Source organism: Exophiala dermatitidis (genome assembly GCF_000230625.1).
Source record: "Exophiala dermatitidis NIH/UT8656 unplaced genomic scaffold supercont1.3, whole genome shotgun sequence".
Taxonomy (NCBI): domain Eukaryota; kingdom Fungi; phylum Ascomycota; class Eurotiomycetes; order Chaetothyriales; family Herpotrichiellaceae; genus Exophiala; species Exophiala dermatitidis.
The window spans coordinates 742,836-761,298 of record NW_008751648.1 but is presented as its reverse complement, the minus strand read 5'-3'; the positions used below and the strand labels follow the sequence as shown (position 1 = coordinate 761,298).

Below are 18,463 nucleotides of genomic sequence, written 5' to 3'. Positions count from 1 at the left end.
GTAGCCCCCAATCAACCACTATTGGTACTCTCTGCAACGGACCGGGCGTAGGTACGGGGCCGGGGCCGGCGCCGGGGCCCATCCTTCGCCGGTGCGTGGGGAGCCCTGAGTGTTTGACAATCCCACATAATGCAACCTGCACCACAATTGCTTCAGCTAAGTCCAGGTGGCAGTGTGGTCCAAGGTGGGCAATGCTCTTGGTTCAGGTAGGTGTGTACACTAATATAATGGCTGCGTTGTTCGCTACTTTCAAATGGAATTCGGGGATCATTTGCCTGAAAATCCCTGTCGCATCTGTCTTGTAAAGCAAACTTGATCACATTTGACGTTCAACCCCCGAAAGAAGATAAACTGGCTTTCTCCCTGCGTTGTGAAAGTCTGTTAGAACACGATCCCGCTCATCAGGACAGCAGTCTTCGGCCCCAAACAATGATCGCGGAGAGAGCAATCGACGCCGTCAGGCCTCTCAAACTCATCTATATCGGCGCCGGCGTTTCCGGAATTCTTGCGGCAATTCGCTTCCGTCAGGCAGTACCCAGCCTTGATCTGGTGATTTACGAAAAGAATGCTGACGTTGGGGGAACTTGGTTTGAAAATCGGTATGGCATGACTCAATTCGGGACTATTGTTCGGTTCGGTTCCTATTGACCGCAACGACTTACTGACTTCTCTCGAATAGATATCCCGGCTGTGCTTGCGGTACATAAAAGATGAATGTCACTGTTTTTTGAGTCGGTCTGGGCCACTAATGCCGATATGACAGATGTTCCATCTCACGCGTACCAACTGAGCTTCGAGTCCTGGCCTGACTGGAGTGACTTTTACGCCAATGCTCCCGAAATTTTGAAATACTGGAAGTTGGTGGCGAAGAAATACGATGTGACGAAACACATCCGCTTTAGACACAAATGCATAGAAGCCCGTTGGAATGAGCAGGCATGCAAGTGGACGGTCAAAATTGAGGATCTGGACACTGGTTTGACCCTGGAAGACAGCGCGGATGTTTTGATGACAGGGACTGGGACACTCAACGACTGGAAGTGGCCGGACATCCCGAATCTACATCAGTTTGAGGGACCACTCCTGCATAGCGCCAACTGGGATGAGGGGTTTGATCCCACGGTAAGTTTTTGTCTTGGTACCACGGCCACATCGGCAGAAGAAGTGCTGATATGGTAAACACCCTCTGCAGGACAAGGCAGTCGCCGTGATCGGAGGCGGTAGCAGTGGGATCCAAATCGTGCCAGCGCTTGCGCCACGAGTGAAATCCATCGACCATTACGTGCGCGGCAAGACTTGGATTGCCAGCCAGATTGCCGAGGATGTTGTCAAAGCTCGCCACAACAACGGCACCACGACATCCAATTTCTCCTACACGCCCGAGGAGATAGAGGCCTGGCGGAACAACCCTGCCGCCTACTTGCAGTACCGCAAGGTCCTTGAGTTCGGCCTCAACAACAACTACGCGGTCACGCAGCGCGGGAGCGCACGACAACAGGCTGCGAGGGATGAATACACGGCACTCATGAAGGATCGACTCAGGGAGAAGCCCGAGTTGTGCGACCTTCTCATTCCCGATTATCCACCGCTGTGTAAGCGGCTGACTCCGGGCCCGGGCTACCTCGAAGCCATTGCATCTCCCAAAGTGAATTTCATCACAGATCCAATAAGCGGCGTGGACAGGACTGGTATCATCACCGCAGACGGAACCCATCGGCCCGTGGATGCAATAGTCTGTGCGACGGGATTCAACACTTCGCCTTCCGCCGGGTTCCCTATCTATGGTCGAGACGGTGTCAACCTCCGGATCAAATATCGTTCCAGACCAAAGTCATACCTGGGCTTGTGCACCGACAACTTTCCCAACTTTTTTCAATCTCTCGGACCCAACAGTTTCCAAGGAGCCGGGAGTCTCCTCATCATGCTGGAGCACATACATCTTTACGTGGCTCAAATTTTACAACGGCTGGCCACGGGGAACGTCAAGACGATCGAGCCGAAAAGAAGCCAGGTCGAGAAATTCACGGCTTTTTGTGAGGAGTATTTCAAGAGGACGGTTTACAGCGACAAGTGCGAGAGCTGGTACAAGTCCTCCGACCCTGAAGAGCGGAGAGCCGGCCGGGTCACCGCTCTATGGCCTGGAAGTTGTATGCACGCCTTGCAAGCACTCAGTTCTGTTAGATGGGAAGACTTTGAAATGGAACCCCACGACGGTAACGATTTTGGTTGGTTCGGAAACGGTTTGACAACTCGCGAGACTTCAGGATCCCCCGACATTGAAGACTTGACTTGGTATTTGCAGACTACCAACTTCTTGGACACTGTGGATACAGATACAACCCAACAAACGCCGGAACTCCAATGTCCTCAGACAATATCAGCAGTGGATGCGGTGGGGCCAGATATCGGAATGCAGGAGCGCAAGGCCCAAGAAAGTAGTGATCGCAACCGCGTGGATAACCAAGTCAACGGCTTTGGTCAGCAGCACTCCGAGTCTGTCAATTCTTGTGGAGTGGACGCGGTCAATGTCACGAATGGATTGAAGGTTCCCGAGGCGTTCATGGCCCAGACCTTGGGATTATCTCGTCCTGTTGATATTCACCAGTGGACGACGACTACATGAGCGGGAACATGGCAGTACGAGTGGATAGAAACAGAATCTTAGAAGTTGAGCATAGAACTTGGGTGATGCTTGTTGTAAACAACCTTTACCCACCACCTGTGTCGTCCGGCATTGTATCCAATAGCCAATTAAAGTCGCTGGCTCCAAAGGAATCGACGACCGACTGCAGGTGCATCGCAGAAAAGCTCTCTGGCCAATTGCCGCCCAGAGCCTCGTATCTAGGATAGAATTGCCCCTCTTCGACTGCTGTAGACAAAAGGTCGGCGGGAGATTTATCATACTGTTGGACAGATCGACCGGCTGCTGACATGGTATGCTGCGGCGCGCCGGCCATTTCAGTGTCTGGGACATGGGCTGTGAGATATTCGAAGGCGCGTTCCAAATGTTCCAACCCTTTTTTCCGGGACTGGGCAATGACGTTTCCTCGTGATTCCATCTCATCAAGGATGCTGTATGCGATTCGAAGCCATGAAGGCTGGTGCTCTGAGGACAAACCACCCATAAGTCTGGCCATCACAAGAACGATAGCAGAAAGAAAAGTTGCCTCAAGGTCGAATGGCAGGAAAGTCTCTGTGACGACGGCCGGCTGTTAGCGGATGGCTTCCTCTCATTGTCAGATGTTTACCTATGAGGTTCTGTTTCTGTAACTCACTCAGGATAGTGAGCATTCGTTGAGCAGAATCGACGCAAGACTGAAGGAGAAACTTGATAGTGCCTGTTGGCGTGTGCCTTGCCGTGTGTAGACGATCAGGATCCTGAAGGCGTCTGGTCAGGTAAGTGAGTAGTAAAGGCCGTGTTGCAAGGACAATGCACTATCGGGGTGTAAGAGAAGGTCAGCTTCAGGCATTATGGATGATGGGGTCATCGGATGTGTAAGCGACAGACCTGATGAAGAAGGAGATGAAGATAAGCCGTGACTCGAGATAAGCCGCCTGCCGACTCATCGCACGGCATTTCAAAGTCATCTCGCAGTAGGGTGGTAACCTCGGCAATATGGGTCAGCGCAGACTTCATGCTTAGCAAGAATTGCTTGTCCAGTCGGCCTTCAGGTCCATACACAGCTAAACATCGAACGTCAGTCTCATATATTGTCATCATTTAAAAGTCCCAAGGCATACTTTTCACCACCTGAGCCATGACTTTGGAAAGCCTGACGTGGATGTCGTAGATTGTAGCATCATATGACGAGCCTGAGAAAGATGGCAGACGCGCGCTAATGTCGTCTTCGCGAAGAGCGATGGGAACTCCAAGGAGGGAGGTCATTTGTCGGTCCAAAATGTAGATGGTCCACCAGATCTTGCGACATCTCTCCACGACCGAGTCGTCCAGGTCTTTCCCTTGCATATCCGTGTGATATCCCTCCACTAGTGCGATGCGGGTTGCCAGTCCAACCTTACGGTGTCAGCAGGTCGGGTACGTGTTCAGACTGAGCAAAGCCTTACAAAGTTATACGCCGAACTTCTGAAATCAAGTGCTTGGAAATACAATGCGATGCAGCACAAGATCTCGGTCGCATTCATAGGATCGCGACACAGTTTTGTCATCTCCGGAAGTCGCTTTTCCGCATGAGCGAAAAACTCAGCGCCTGGTGGAGTTTGTTTCGTCTTGTGAACAACGAAAGCCTTTCCAAAAGCGAGTATTAATAGGTAATGGATATACCATAGGCCTGGGCCATGGACTGTCCCGTGAGGATTCTGGTGAAAACGATGGAAGTTGAACATGAAGGTTTCTTCGTCAAATAGGTGGAAAAGGTGACCGAGGTGGAATCTGACGGTATTAATGAGATATAAAGAATGATCGCGAGAAGGGAGCGTGGGCTCAGAAGTCTCTGCTGAGAGAGTAAGCCTGTCCCATTCTGCCATATAAGCAGTGCCATCGAAAAGCAGAGTGTCGGGTGCGAAGGGTTCTTGCATCGCAGTATGATTGGCAATTGATAGAACGCGACATGCAAAAGACCAGTTTGATGAGGTACCGAGGAACCCTATGAACACAGATTAGGCATGAGTTTGGAAGATATTGGAGGACTGACATGTTCTTCCGTTACTATCTGTCGCACCTGTGAAATCTCCGGTTGAAAACGGGTTTGTAAGTGTGGTTGCAACAGTGGAGTCATCAGGGTCGTAAGATGACTGTGGTGAACCCAGCACGGTGCTCGAGGATGGTATTTCTTCGTGGTTTGCTGAGTTTCCATTGTCGCCCACAGCTTGACTGTCACGGGAGCCAGGCCTGAGAAGCTGGGTTTGGTGATATCCTAACATGAATTAACAGACCGTTGACAGCACTTTCCTCGTGCTCATTACCAGTCCTTGATGAGCCGGGAGTCTCCGAGTCTTGCAGAGATATCGGTAGCACTGCTGAAGAGGGTGCCCTCTGCGCCAAATCCTTGATCTTGTCCGTCAAATCACTGATGAAACTTTTTGACTGGTAAGTAAATATTCTACGAGTTTCGTAGGCCCACGCACCCTCTGGTCACAACGACCTTTTGGTCTCGGTCGTAGAACGTGCAGGACAGATTGCGTCTGCGACAATTCTCGCAAGGACGGCTTCCGGTACATTTGATCTTCTGTCGACGACATCGCTGACAGCTAGTAAAGTTTGTCAGATTGTGAGGGGCGTAGGCTTCGCAAAGCCATTCCCAGCACTTACGCTTGAGTAGTTCGCTTGATGATTGCTCCTTGCGCATGAGCATAATCCATCACTAGCAGGAAGAGATGAATGCTAAAGGCGTTCGAGACGGAAAGGGACAAAATTCCGGTAGCACTTGCATCAGAGAAAGATGACACAGTGTGGTAATCTGCGAGTGTGGTTTGCTGACTTTCTCAACGTTGTCGGGAGGCGGAGGCGTCTCCGAGCGCCTCTTTTAGCGTCCTTAACCTATTGGGCCATTACGGTTATGGACCCACGGTAACCGGAAAAATATATTAGTAATCCGCATTGTAGTTAATCCCCGCTCGGAGCACGTGCTTAGACTCCCCAGTTAGGTTAGCGTGGAGGCGTCACCTAGTGCATGTCATCCTTCTTCCCGCACTCCTTATGTAATCCCCTCACAAATTATTCTAGCAACTAACACAAATATATAGAGAAAGAGACACTATTTCTATAATTACTTAACGAGACTACTAGCTTTAGCTATCAGACTTATTATATAGATTCTATAAGAGAACTACTACCTATTAATGTAAGTTTTACATAGGGAATACCCCTTAAGGTAGAGTAGGAGGCAAGAAACTACCTTTGTAAGGCTGAATTTTACCCTCCTGCGGGAAGAAGGATGACATGCACTAGGTGGGCGTCTCCTTCAAGATCAGCTTAGTCAGCAAAGAGTTGGAGTCGCAGGAGGCGTGTCCCGACAACGCTGGTCATCCTCATCTTCGAATGGCCATGGTTTCACCAAGCACGTGAGGGACTTGTCCTATTATATAAACGAGGTCCGGGAACTTATCGAACAATATAGTATCGAGTGTTATAAGATAGCGCCAGTCTCTAGGTCTCGATATCTAGCTAGTACCTAATACGCTTAAAGTACCTACCTACAGTGGTACTTTCGCAACCCCCCCGCACATGATGATTACCCAAGGTTCATCGGTGAGGGAGATCATGTACCACAGGAAATGAATACTTGATGGAGCTTGATTGAGCAAACCTCCTTCGTACAAGAATGTAAGCACTAGTAGCTTAGCTGATCTTATCATATGTAGGTCGAATCTCATGTATCAAGGTATGCAGACAACACCGCAGGGCGGCGAGCGTGTTATCGGCTGTGCCATTAATGAATCAAGAACATGTCGTGTGACAGGATTGACCTCAAGATCACCTAATGATTTGGCCATCTCCAAGTGCCGAGGATTCCATCAGGGGACGTGCCCAGGATTGGATCACGCTCTGGGATGGGAACACTCCATGCCTTTTCGTAGTTACCTTCGCCACCTGTGAGAAAGTCCCACGTGCCATGACCTTGGGGGTAACAGCCCATCATTGTAAATCCGGAGAGCTCAACCTCTGAAACAAATTTTCTTACGTCGGCTGCATCGACCGAGTGGCCATCTCCGGGTGTGAGTCGTTCGAAGCCAGGGTTCGGTATGGGATTGAAGGTTTTGTGGCAGACTCCTGCAGGGATCAAAAAGACATCGCCAGCATGAGCTTGAATCTCAAGACCCCCCGGCTCTTTGCCCACCCCGTTCGTACTCGCCTCCAGATCGGGGGTCGTGTCTGCAGCACCGAACCTGATCGTTGCCTCGCCAGACAAGACGGCCATACACTCATGAATGCCCGAGTGGTAGTGAGCTTCTTGGGTTGGGCCATATCGGACGAGCCACTGCAACTCCCAGTTGTTTGCCCTGAGGAGGTCATAGAATCGGACTTTGGCATCGTCTCCGGGGGCTATGGCCCCCACGTAATGGAGCAGAGGCAGCGGTGAATTTGGGACGAGCGCGGTTGGTGCAAGGTAATATTTTTTGATTTCCATGGTGGAAAAGGCTCTAGCTGAGATAGGGCAAACTGCGATGATCAAGGGCAGCAAGTGTAGTGGTGGTCGGTCAAGAGCACTGCAGTGTTTGATACCAGATGATATATAGTGTAGATATATCTAGTCGAGCAGTGCACAAAGCAAATAACCCTCAACTTGAGGGTCGTACAATGGCCCCCTGCCAATGACCACTGACCTCCAGACTTCGGGGCCATGTAGTGGACGACCGGGGATGGAGCCGGGCGCTCGGCCGGGGTTGCGAGTAGGGTCGGATCCTGGCCCGGCAGGGTCTCTTACGTCCTAAGGTAAGCAATGAAAACGTCAAGGAGGGGTCCGAGCAGCATCTTGTGGGTCCGTGTGTGAGATTAGCAGCTGATAACCTTGTCAGTGTGAAGTACCCGGTGAAAATATTTCGGCCTTTTTCTACCTGACAGGCCATGACATTCCGCAAGCCCTGGGTACCAACATGTTCGGATCATCTAAGGACTTCTTCACAAACTGCACGAACGAGGATCGGATCCGGTTTGCGAGCAAGAGTGGAGAGCCTATGAGTCCCAGGATAATCAATTCGAGGCTAGGTTGCTGAGATTGCTCGTTTGGTAGTATGTCGTGAAGGTCCAACAATACATCGATAAGCCGAACTCCTCTTTTAGCAATGGTACACCAGTCTTGCATATTCCAAATGGCATCTCTGCCAACCAGCGCGAGCTGATGTAACTCGGCGGTATCGTAGATCATGAATTGGTCACAATGACAGATGAGTGTAAGGGCACGCAATTATATGTGTGATAACCGTCCACATTTTTAAGGTTATCTCTGTGAGTGGTGTCATGACCCAGCACTGAGCGTCCCGTCCAGAATTTATGGCAATAGAGACGCATGACATCTAGATCATGGATATTCATTGGTTGCGCCTTGAGTTTGGGAAAGGGGACAAACCTGTGTGTATGCAAACTCTTTCTCCCGAAAGCATCGTAATTGAAAATGCCGGTGGATTGTGAATGTCTGCATCAAGGTGAATCCATGGCCACATACCACCCGAGTTCGTGTTAGGGCACCTACCTTGTGTGCAACGGAGAGAAGGTGGATGCGCCTTAACCTGTCAAAAAATTCCTCATCCTGAGATTCTGTCGTGCTTAAACCTGCGCAGATAAGGCGGCATGGTACTCCCAATACGTTTCAGCTGGCCATCTGCCCATAGGACTTGGTCATAGAGTTTCCGAACACCGTCAATGGTAGACCCTGGATGTCCTACACCACACATGCGATCTTGCTGGGGCCGATAGGCTGATGCGCACCCCGGGGGTCTGGAGAGAGGACAGCGGTAAGCAGCGAGGGGTACTAGGCCCCCCAAATGCCAGTGCTGCCAGCAAATCGCCTTACATAATACCCCGCCACGAGTCCGAACTGTGCGATATGGAGCCGGCCGAAATACCTCCAGTACAATGATACAAGGCGGGGGGTAAGGTACCTTGGGAAGCGGCTTGCTTGTTCAAGACAAGCTCCTGGGGCCGCTGCTCGGCCGAAGCTTGATAATGCTTGACTAGCACTTGACGGGCGCCTCTTTGGCCACCGCCTCGGCTCTTCTGGGATGTCACTGCAGTGTGCGTTTATTCCCATTGTGCTCAGCTGGCTTTGGGCCTGCCATTCGCTGGTGTGTTTCCTGCCGGCCCTGACAATGCCGAACAAGGGTCCCGGATCCATGGAGCTTGTGGTTACATTGGTGGTCATCAGCTAACCTTATCATGCATTGGAGCCAGGATCATGCTCAAGGATGGTATGGACCGTGAATACGGGGGATGCTCGTATAAGATGGCCACTGGCAGGCAGGTAAGCAGCTATCACCCCTCACCTCACAGACCTTTCGGAGCCTTAAGGTTGGCCTTGCCGCCCTTGGTCCGTTCAAGGCCTGCCATCATCTCTGTCTCGAGACCTCTCAGTGCTTTCTCTCCCTTTATAGTCCTTGTCGGAACACGCGTTTTTGAAGTCTAGAACCATGTCTCTAGCAGACGCCGTAGATGGCGGCAAGCCTAGCAATCCCGCACGACCCGAAACATTCATCAGTCCTATGCATCGCAAGCTGTATGATTCCGAGGTGACCTTCGAGGAATACCTTCACTATGCAAAACGCACTCGGGAACAAGAAGCAGCTGAGCAGAAAGTACCGCAGGCGGGGATTCTGCAACAGGTCTTTCGAAGACCATCAGCTTCCGTTCGCGCAAGCCACTCCACGCAAGCCCACCAAAACGGCGCCAGCTCTGAAGAAAGTCGTGAACCAGGGGAAAAGAGCGTGACCGGCCATGGCAACAAAGATGGGGACTCAGGCCAGAGCTGTCGGAAGAGTAGCCACACTGTGATATTGGAAGAAGAATGGCGAAATGCAGCCCGCGCGTTGCGAACTGCAAGCTGGGGTGCAGGCTTCTATCTCATTACAACCGACATCCTTGGTCCTTACGGCGTTGGATTTGCGCTGGGAACACTGGGATGGGGGCCAGGCATTGCCCTTTACACAGTCTTCGGCTTCATGGCCGGTTACTCCGGGTATTTGCTGTGGCAGGTATACCTTGGCCTCGATTCATACGAATTCCCCCTCCGAAACTATGGCGACCTGGCCTATCGCACCATGGGTACCACAGCACGATATGTCGTGAATATCCTGCAGTCAATCCAGCTGCTCTTGATCTGTGGCCAAGTCATTATTCAGAACGGACAAGGCATATCCCAGACATCCAAATTCCGACTCTGCTATGCCGTTTGTGTCATTTTGTTCGTGATTGCAGGGTTCTTTATGGGCCAAGTGCGTACTCTCCGCAACTTCGGTGTCTTCTCCATGGTTGCCGTGGGACTGAATCTGATGGTAATTTTTATTACTATGGGCGTCATGGCCCATTCTCCTCCCAACTATCAAATCAGCGTCTTGGGCTCTGCCGGCTCTGCGGTAAATCCCGACACCATTACCCCCGATGCTAATGGCAACTACCCACCCATCATCCACTACGGCGGGTTGCCGGACTCGGGCAATTTCGTGGGTGCCATCAACGGGCTCATGTCGGGGGTGTTCGCCTATGGTGGTGCCCAGCTGTTCGTGGAAATCATGGCTGAGATGCGTCGACCCTGGGATTTTATCAAAGCCATGTGGACGGCTCAATTCTTCATCTGGAGCGTCTATCTCATCTATGGCTGTTATGTCTACCACTTCCAGGGCCAGTATTCCTTCACCATATCATACATGGGCCTGAGTGTGTATGGCTTCCAGGCCGCGTGCGACATGATGGCCGTGCTGTCTGGGCTCATTGCTGCCGGTCTTTACGGCAACATCGGCATCAAGGTCCTGTACAACCAGGTCTTCCAGGAGATCTTCCGCGCACCTCCTCTGACAACGAAGCGGGGAAAATACCTTTTCGCGAGCATTGTGCCTATCTACTGGAGTGTTGCCTTTGTCATAGCTGCCGCCATTCCAGACTACTTCGGTTTCGTCTCCGTCATTGCCTCGTTCTGTGTGGTTCAGTTCAGTTACACGTTCCCGCCTATCCTCCACCTGGCGTATGCGATGCAGAAAAACTCGATGGGCGCGGGTGACGGGTTCAACGAGAACACCGGACAAACAGTTCGAAGTTCACATGGCCTCAAACGGCTCGTCCGAGGTTTCTTTGCTCGTCGCTGGTATGTCAATGTCTGGCACGTCATTCATGCTGGTGGCGCCCTTGCAACCGCCGGCCTGGGCGCTTATGCTGCTATCCAAGGCATGATCGAGGCATTCAAGATCCCTCAAGTCAACTCGTTCACCTGCACTAGCCCGCTGGATCTGACCCCAGGCTCAGGCTAATCTTGATATGGAATCCTGGCCTACTCTGCTGGCTGTTGTTGGTGACGACATGTCGGATTCATATCACTGAGGTGGAGCTGTGCTTTGACGGCCAGTTGCTCTTCAATTTCCCGTTCAAAGTTGGCTAGACTTGGGGCGTAGTATGATCAACAGCGCAGACACGGCAGGGTATTCCGGGTTTCTGTGGATCGATGTGGGCTATTTTAATGAGCTGTCTCATCCGTGTACCCGTCTTACAACCACAACCATGCTCCTCAGTAGTGGTGACAAAGCAGTTCAGTACTAGTATACTTTTCTATCCGGAAGAAAGTGAATTTGAGGTGTCTGTCTTCTTTCTCCTGTCTCCATTTCCTCCTTTCTGCCTATGGTATTACCACCAATATCCAATGATACATTCATTCACATTTGCTGATCTTCCATTTCTCTTGCTGAGTCTTCGTACTAGTAGCCAAGCAAAGACGACTTTATTAACCGAAAACATAATCTATTGGGCGTTTGGTTTGCTTGGTGGACTACAATTACTCGTAGTGGTAGTACTGGACCACCATATAAGTGAATCATCCGTGCAAAGAGGACAAGACGAATAATAAAGGTAGGTAGGTCCGGACAGTAGATACCTGGTAGGCCAGCTCAAGCAAAGTAGAAGTGAAGTCAAGTCAAACAGGTCATATCATATTACTTACTGACTGCAGTGGTGCATCAACAATCATCAGCTGGGCCCGTGGTGACGATGCAAGACCAGCATAAGTATCAAAGACATATATACACCTCATCCCAATTTCATTTCATCTGTGCGTTCCATTCCTGGCTTGCCTTCTTCCTCTGCTATTTCCCGGCCTGACGCGTTTCCCTCCCCCCAATTCCCCACGGGCAGTACCCCTGACGGACCGGATACTCAATGTACTGAACTGTACTGGAGCACCAGTTACTGCAATGCTGCTACTGTCACAGTGCCACTAACCAGCAAACCCACCTAAGTTGCTGTCCCCCCAGAACGGAGCCTGAACATACTCAGCGGCGCGCTCATGAATATTTCCATAGTTCCAATCGCTCGAAGAGCCGGTGCTGTCGGGAGTGATGGGACCAGGTCCGACCATGCCGCCGCCTGTGCCGGCGAGGATGCCACTGGTCGCCAGGGCCGGGGAAAAGGGTTCCTGCTTGAGGTTCGTGACGCCCTGCAAAGGCGGCGGAGGAGGAGGATACTGCTGAGACTGAGACTGAGGCTGTCGATCTTGTCCTTGTCCTTGAGACGGACTGGCCGTGAAACTAGGTGGTGCCGTTCCTGTTGTGGTTGCCGCCGAGGTCGACACTCCTCCTCCCATGTACATATTGTTGCTGTTACTGCCACTACCGGTGGTGCCTCCTGCACCACCGTGGCTATGACCGTTCATATAGGACGCGGTCGAACCCTGCTGCTTAACATGGTGATGGTGACTTGGCTTGGGTCCGGCAAGCGCGGCGTTCAGCTTGCCCAGCGCATTCAGCGACTTGGCCATACTTCGTGCCCAATGAGGCGAATCGGCAAGCGGTGGTTCGGCGGTACGACCTCCTGCGACAGCGGCTCTTTGGGTGGAAGAAGAAGAAGTCTCCTGGGATTGGATTTCAAATGTGGGATCTTCCCAGGTCCGTTGTGCAATGACCTTTTCCAGCTCACGAAGCATCGAGAGTCGCTGTTGATCGTGCCCGGTCTCTGGCAAGGTGCCCAGTAGGAAAGCGGCCGAGATGGCCCGCTGAAGACCAATCCAGGACCGCGAGGCAAACCGGTTGATCGCATGTAATTCGACATATGAGGCTACGGTGGCCTCGAGGTTTTCAACACACTGACGCCGTAACTGTGCTCGCGACGAAGGATCGAGCGAACTCGACCCAGCTGGTGATTGGGCCGACGTATACGGTGGCTTTTTCCCGCCTCCAGGCGGAGATTGATTCGGTGTCAAGTTGGACTGAGCGGTCCCATCTGCAGCCGATGGTGGTGGTTCCTTCAGTGCGGGACGACATAGTTCGCTGGTGAGGTATGAGCAATGGATTTTCAAGGCTAGCCTTTCAAGGTGTTGGATCATGTTGTGACAATGGTTCCGATCTCGAAGGTGTATCGCCCCCTGCGAAAATATCTCCGAGATCTCTTGAGTGTACTTTCGTATCCTCTCCCAGGTCATGTAGGAGCGAGGATGGAGAAGGCGTTCACGCACGATTTCTTGCGTCAGTCGAATAATGCCGAACATGGTCTCTGCATAACTCCTGTCACCGGGCGAGCTAAACTTCCCATAAGGGATGTCTGGAATGCACAAGACACTCGAAGTTGGCCGGTCGTAACTGACTGCGAAGTGAGAATCCTGCCAAGCAAGTGCCCACCAGATCCGCCGCCGGGTCCATCGTTCGGCGTCTGTGAAATGGTGCGAATCAATCTGCAGGCCGATAGAAAATGCCATTCGAAGTGTCATGCCCAGGAAGATATACGCCACACCTGGATTCATGTTGTAGGAAAGAACATTTCCAATGATCAAAGACGCTTCGATCGTCTCCAGACATGGATGGGTCATGAAATTCGACATGCGGAGTGCTTGGTACGAACAACAAACTAACTTCTTGTCAGCCGGCTAATCGCAACGAGCCTGCACGATTACTCACCATAGACTTGCGAGGTGAGTTCCCTTTCCTTGGCGGGTCGGTCTGAAGATTGAGCGCCAGACGCGAACACCGCAAACACCAAAGACAACCAGGGTAGAGAGACGCCGTATGGCTTGTTCGGGTCGAGTTCCAGATTATCGCGCTGTGCCCGGGCGCGATTGGATAACATGAAAATCAAGGTGTCTTCGAAACTGGCCGTGTCGGGCACCACAGGATACAGAGCACCGGCGATATCTCTGTAGGCAACGAAAAACCTGCGTCGTGTCAGTAATGTCGAATACCCTCGTCAGCGAAGGACAACATACTCCTTGCAGAGTTCATCATCAGGGATGGCTTTCAGTAGGCCGCTAACATCCTGCATGCTTGAAGTGGTGCTCCATAGATCAACGAATGGATAGGTGGCGCTCTCATTGTCCAAGCCTAGTTTGGGCAGGATATTCTCCTCTAATAGAGATCGGGCTGTATCTTGTGTAGATTGGCTTCTTCCAAGGCCCATCATATAGGCAAGCACCGACCTGGAACCTAAATGCATCATACCCATCTGATTGCTTGGTGCGTGGATGCCCTCCCGGTCCGTGTCGTCCGACCGACTGATGGTGCCCGGCGGATTGGACTCATCAACTTCTCGCTGTTGTAGCGTCGGTGACGCTAACTCTGTCTTGGTCACACCACGGAGCTGCTGCAACTCCCTATTCATTTGTTCCCACTGCGCCCGCGGCACCGTAACGTACTGCCCACTTTGCAGGAGAGGGTCGTGAGCGTCTGCAATACCGCCTTCGGGGTGACTGAGGGCGGTCGAGAGCGCAATGCGGCGCTTCTTGGTCGGGCGTTCGTAAGAACATAATTCTGGATGGTCGCGCTTGATACATGAATCGCAAGGCAGCTTGCGATCACATTTGACCTTGCGACGATGACAAGCGTAACAAGCCTTGGGGTCTCTGACTTTTCTCTTGTTCCTGATGATTGCATCGATCTCCTCCTGCGCCATCTCGATTCTACCATCCGCCGTCGTTTCGTAAGTTGAGTCATCGTGGTAGTCACTAGCCGCAGTGTTGGCGGTGGAGGCGCCGCGAGAATCCATTCTGCGATAACAATCCCGCAGGTTGAGCGCAGGACACAAACTCGGGTCGGCCTTTGTTGTAAGCGATAAGGGAAAGGAAACGCTATAAGGGCATATCGGCGAGCTGCAGGACTTTGTCTTCGCGGACCGCGGCAAGCAACAGGACGAAGGGAAGATGGGCAAAGTGTCAAGGTTGTGAAGGAATTGCACTATGAAAAGAAGATGGGCCGCCGCGCTGTAAAGGACGCTCTCCCCGCCTCGGAGTTCAATACTTAGAGGGACTAGTAGTCGAGCTGAAGAACTAGCTACTAGTGCCCTCTTTCTAGCCAAACAACGGCAGCGATGCGCCGTTTAAGGTTAGAGGACAGAGTGCTGGTTAATCCGCCGGCCCCCCGTTGGTCGAACCAGAAATGGATTAGCTCGTCCGGACTTCTGGGCGGCTTGGCAGTCAGCCTCGTCGGCATCTTCAACGCTCCCATCTGTCAGCGCCTTACCAGTAGAGAACCTCCTTTTATAGATGGTCCTTTCTTTTCATCCACTTACTGACAGAAAAGACTCACCCGTTCATTTCAATTGGCATGCTTTGACGGCAGAAACCGCTGCTTGGCATGTCGGTGTTTCCGAGAAAATCAGATGCGTCATTATCATTACCACTTTCTTCTTGCAGCCCACATGTCCCGCAGAGGTAGTGGACGGGATGATTCTTTTGATCTGAAATATGTAGATGTCCTTTGCCATACTAGTACGACTCGCACAACGAACTGGAGCTCCCCACTCGAAGTATGGTCGATCAGAGCTGCTTCCATGTTACGATTTGCAGATAGGCTGGCATGTTCGCATTTTTCGGCCGGCGGCACATTAGAACCAACTCCGGTCCACATTACTAGTCCAGATCTGATCGCCATCGCCGTGATTAGAAGGCAGTGTCAAGGAAGAGTGGATGGAAAATGGTTAATACAAGGCCCGCTCCGTGCCAAGATAGATCTATTGCATGTTCATTATTCACTTTTCTCTTCTGTGCCTCCCCTCTCCTTGGTAGAGATTGAACCCCAGGAGATAAGATCTGAAGAGAAGCATTCAAGGTCCGTTTTACAATGTGTCAAAGAAACCATACCGGCTAGTTCCTTCCTGGGGACATATGCTTCCGGATTGAGATATTTCGTCTCAAAAAGGGTCAATCTTTTGTTTGCCCACTGTGACACCCTTATTTCTCGCCCATCCGCGCGTCGGAGATCCTCCATCGGTCGAACCATCGCAGGTATGCGTAGTTGCGGTTGCTCCCTTGCATGCCGAACACGATAGGGCTGAACAAGACAAACAGCCCAATCACAACAGCATAGAGAGCGATATAGATTCCCCACCGAACCTTCTTGTTCAGTCGTTGTGTAGTCCAGTCCAGGCAGAACCCTGCGACCAAAATGGCGAAATAGAGAGCCGGATAGTAATGGTGCACGTATGTGACTCGTCCCATAACCACGAAAGGCAGGTAGTGCAAGAACCAACCGATCACGGGGTAGATTCCAGAATAGTGGATCTGGTCGATGTCGGCCCGGCTCAACTCATTGTACCCTCTCTGCCATCGGATCAGATACCAGACAACAATAAGTGCTGCCACACCCAGCGATGCCGTTGAACCCCAGTAGACGATGGGGTTACCGAGAAGGAAGTATTTGGTGATGTGATCGTCCCACGAGCACATCCTAAGGCCCACGTGTAGAATAGGCCATTGCCAGAATTTGGACGCCAAATCGTCTTGTTTATCGGGATCAGGGACGAGTGCATTGTTGGATGTCATCATTGCCACGTTGAGATGAATAAAATCCTTCAAGAATGGTGATCGGTAGCTTTTGGCGTCGCCAGGAGGAACTGTAGAGCTTGTTAGTTACGCAGGTGAAAACAGGTCTGCATCCACTTACGTCGTTCGTTGACATGAGACTCCACATTCCAGTGAGTGTAGACATCCCGGGGGTTGTTGGCCTTGGTGCATGTTACCTCGATCTGCTTGAAACCCCATTGAGGCAGATTGACAGTGCCAGCGCGCAGATAACATCCCAGTTCAACGTGTTTCAGTCTGAAAGCCGTTGTCAAGGTGCGTATACGAGATCGATCAGATGAGGCGGCGTCACTGACAACTTCTACCTGCCAATGGTCTTTTTCGTCTCCAACGGTTGTGTTGCCGTAACAAGATACTTCCCAATCGGATTTGGTGACTGGGGCAGGGACCGTATGGGAGTGAAGATTCCGGCCGGTTTGGGCATGAATAAGCCGAAGGACTTGCTTGTCAGAAATGAAGCTCAACGGTCCTTCCGGGTCGAATTCGGGTTGACTCCTGTTTGGCCAGAAGAACCAGTCGTTGTTGGCGTCTTTGTGGTGGTAACAGGTGACTTGCTGCTGACCACTCCCTTCCGGATATGTCTGGACGTGCGAGTGAAGCAGCCCACCGCCGTAGCCCATATTCTTGATGGTCACCCTGGAGCCCAGAGCGATTTCCAGGGGCGAGTCTTTCCCAACCTCAGTTCCGCGCAGATTGGCTTGGAACAACGAGGACATTTGAGCATCGCCAGGGCCTGAATTCTCGAGGATGAGGAAGTGGAGGTAGAACGAGAACATGTATACAAGCATGGGAATAACAATCAACCCCACCACTCGCGTAACAACATGAGCGGCGAGTTCCGTCTTGGGCATCTTCAGATCACCGAATTTGTTCCACAGGTCTTCAGCAGTGTAGAGACCAACAAGAGCCGTGGCGAAAAGACCAACCCATTTCACGCTGCAGACACAGCCAATACTGAGTCCGGTCAAGAACAGCCACAAGAACCATTCCGGAGAGAAGCTCTTATGTTGCAATCTGTGGAAGCGTGCCCAGCAAAGGATGGTAGTGAATGTGAAACAGAGCAGCATTGAGTCGAGGAGGATGAATCGAGAGATGGTTGCATAGGAGTTTTCGCACAAGACCATGAGGGTGACCAGCCAAACTGCAGGGCGGCGGAAGTTCAGCTCCCTTGCCGTGTAGTATGCCAAAGGAACAGTGACGACTCCGAACATGGCGTTGAAAATTCGCATAAAGGTGTAGTTAACATCTTCAGGGTATGTTTCGCCAGACTTGAATTCGAACGACCCGTTGTAGCCGGCCAGATAACCTGATAGTCCAACAAGCATCTTTCCAAGCGGGGGATGGACATCGAAGTAAAACTCTCGCTTAAGGTAATGAGACCCAAACTTGCCGAAACTAGAAACCAGAGATTAGCATTGAATGTGATGAATCTGCCGATGTCGTTGCTTACTGTGCTTCATCCCAAGTGACAATAGGAGAGAGTCCGATCTTCCACAGCCTCGTGAACAGGGCAAAGGCTGTGAAGATGACCGGCGCGATCACCCACTCCCACTCGTCGAGGATCTGGAGAAAACCGGTTGGAGCCTAGAACGCGAATTAGCTCGTGGTTATATCAACGACAATTCAGTCCCACGCACTTTTTGGAGCTTCTTGGTATCTTCTGCCTCCACTTTGTAGACATGCTGTCCATTGACATTTTCATAGCTGGTAACATTTCTTCGGCGCAGTTCAGCGTCGTCGCTGCCAGCTCCAGTGGCATAGCCGGCGGTGCTGTTTGCGGCCATGATGTGAGCAAGAAGAGGTTCAACGACGTGAAAATCAGTTGAATGAAAGGCAGAAGATGATGTGGCCGAAAATATCGAGGGTCGTGTAACCGGAATGAAGAAGGCCCTTGGGGCTGAGGTAACCGGAACGCGCCTACAAGACGTAGGGTTTCGGCGAAAGGGATCAAGAATTAAATGAACTGGTAATCCGGAAGAAAAGAACAAGGGAAGAAAAAAACTGTCCTCTGACCACAGGGTCTTTGA

The 18,463-nt window shown here is 51.5% G+C and overlaps 6 protein-coding genes across 6 annotated transcripts; 2 read left to right on the top strand and 4 right to left on the bottom strand.

The window, feature by feature from the left end:
• The first annotated feature begins 146 nt into the window (after nucleotides 1-146).
• On the top strand, nucleotides 147-2,774 carry HMPREF1120_03274 (cyclohexanone monooxygenase). The gene is made up of 5 exons (XM_009157334.1): nucleotides 147-206; nucleotides 414-599; nucleotides 680-699; nucleotides 764-1,122; nucleotides 1,193-2,774. The coding sequence occupies exons 2-5, from the start codon at nucleotides 430-432 to the stop codon at nucleotides 2,621-2,623; spliced, it is 1,980 nt and encodes a 659-aa protein (XP_009155582.1). The 5' UTR covers nucleotides 147-206; nucleotides 414-429; the 3' UTR covers nucleotides 2,624-2,774.
• HMPREF1120_03273 (proline utilization trans-activator) lies at nucleotides 2,185-5,611 on the bottom strand. Its single transcript, XM_009157333.1, has 9 exons — nucleotides 5,270-5,611; nucleotides 5,086-5,208; nucleotides 4,924-5,036; nucleotides 4,653-4,874; nucleotides 4,066-4,604; nucleotides 3,742-4,015; nucleotides 3,509-3,684; nucleotides 3,249-3,435; nucleotides 2,185-3,193 (listed from the first exon to the last, which is right to left on the bottom strand). Exons 1-9 carry the CDS (start codon nucleotides 5,317-5,319, stop codon nucleotides 2,709-2,711), a joined length of 2,169 nt encoding a protein of 722 aa, XP_009155581.1. The 5' UTR covers nucleotides 5,320-5,611; the 3' UTR covers nucleotides 2,185-2,708.
• A 395-nt stretch (nucleotides 5,612-6,006) lies between these two features.
• Nucleotides 6,007-8,614, bottom strand: HMPREF1120_03272 (uncharacterized protein). The gene is made up of 4 exons (XM_009157332.1): nucleotides 8,151-8,614; nucleotides 8,028-8,093; nucleotides 7,516-7,974; nucleotides 6,007-7,460 (listed from the first exon to the last, which is right to left on the bottom strand). The coding sequence occupies exon 4, from the start codon at nucleotides 7,086-7,088 to the stop codon at nucleotides 6,438-6,440; it is 651 nt and encodes a 216-aa protein (XP_009155580.1). The 5' UTR covers nucleotides 7,089-7,460; nucleotides 7,516-7,974; nucleotides 8,028-8,093; nucleotides 8,151-8,614; the 3' UTR covers nucleotides 6,007-6,437.
• Nucleotides 8,367-11,318, top strand: HMPREF1120_03271 (uncharacterized protein). Its single transcript, XM_009157331.1, has one exon. The coding sequence runs from the start codon at nucleotides 9,085-9,087 to the stop codon at nucleotides 10,912-10,914; it is 1,830 nt and encodes a 609-aa protein (XP_009155579.1). The 5' UTR covers nucleotides 8,367-9,084; the 3' UTR covers nucleotides 10,915-11,318.
• Nucleotides 11,319-11,565: 247 nt separating this feature from the next.
• HMPREF1120_03270 (uncharacterized protein) lies at nucleotides 11,566-15,106 on the bottom strand. The gene is made up of 3 exons (XM_009157330.1): nucleotides 13,848-15,106; nucleotides 13,543-13,796; nucleotides 11,566-13,492 (listed from the first exon to the last, which is right to left on the bottom strand). The coding sequence occupies exons 1-3, from the start codon at nucleotides 14,621-14,623 to the stop codon at nucleotides 11,871-11,873; spliced, it is 2,652 nt and encodes an 883-aa protein (XP_009155578.1). The 5' UTR covers nucleotides 14,624-15,106; the 3' UTR covers nucleotides 11,566-11,870.
• A 700-nt stretch (nucleotides 15,107-15,806) lies between these two features.
• HMPREF1120_03269 (dolichyl-phosphate-mannose-protein mannosyltransferase) lies at nucleotides 15,807-18,220 on the bottom strand (the record flags this gene model as incomplete). The annotated part of the gene is made up of 4 exons (XM_009157329.1): nucleotides 15,807-16,468; nucleotides 16,519-17,831; nucleotides 17,887-18,020; nucleotides 18,074-18,220. 4 exons carry the CDS (start codon nucleotides 18,218-18,220, stop codon nucleotides 15,807-15,809), a joined length of 2,256 nt encoding a protein of 751 aa, XP_009155577.1.
• Between the last annotated feature and the right edge of the window lie 243 nt (nucleotides 18,221-18,463).

What these genes read in the sequence shown, in the direction of transcription:
- HMPREF1120_03274 (XM_009157334.1), top strand. Translation starts at nt 430, where the DNA reads ATGATCGCGGAGAGAGCAATCGACGCCGTCAGGCCTCTCAAACTCATC. An exon ending in ATATCCCGGCTGTGCTTGCG is followed by an intron (nt 700 to 763) that starts GTACATAAAAGA and finishes CCGATATGACAG; the next exon opens with ATGTTCCATCTCACGCGTAC. An exon ending in ATGAGGGGTTTGATCCCACG is followed by an intron (nt 1,123 to 1,192) that starts GTAAGTTTTTGT and finishes CACCCTCTGCAG; the next exon opens with GACAAGGCAGTCGCCGTGAT.
- HMPREF1120_03273 (XM_009157333.1), bottom strand. Translation starts at nt 5,319, where the DNA reads ATGGATTATGCTCATGCGCAAGGAGCAATCATCAAGCGAACTACTCAA. An exon ending in AAGGTCGTTGTGACCAGAGG is followed by an intron (nt 5,037 to 5,085) that starts GTGCGTGGGCCT and finishes CCAGTCAAAAAG; the next exon opens with TTTCATCAGTGATTTGACGG. An exon ending in GAAGTTCGGCGTATAACTTT is followed by an intron (nt 4,016 to 4,065) that starts GTAAGGCTTTGC and finishes TGACACCGTAAG; the next exon opens with GTTGGACTGGCAACCCGCAT.
- HMPREF1120_03272 (XM_009157332.1), bottom strand. Translation starts at nt 7,088, where the DNA reads ATGGAAATCAAAAAATATTACCTTGCACCAACCGCGCTCGTCCCAAAT.
- HMPREF1120_03271 (XM_009157331.1), top strand. Translation starts at nt 9,085, where the DNA reads ATGTCTCTAGCAGACGCCGTAGATGGCGGCAAGCCTAGCAATCCCGCA.
- HMPREF1120_03270 (XM_009157330.1), bottom strand. Translation starts at nt 14,623, where the DNA reads ATGGATTCTCGCGGCGCCTCCACCGCCAACACTGCGGCTAGTGACTAC. An exon ending in GATGATGAACTCTGCAAGGA is followed by an intron (nt 13,797 to 13,847) that starts GTATGTTGTCCT and finishes GACACGACGCAG; the next exon opens with GTTTTTCGTTGCCTACAGAG. An exon ending in ACTCACCTCGCAAGTCTATG is followed by an intron (nt 13,493 to 13,542) that starts GTGAGTAATCGT and finishes ACAAGAAGTTAG; the next exon opens with TTTGTTGTTCGTACCAAGCA.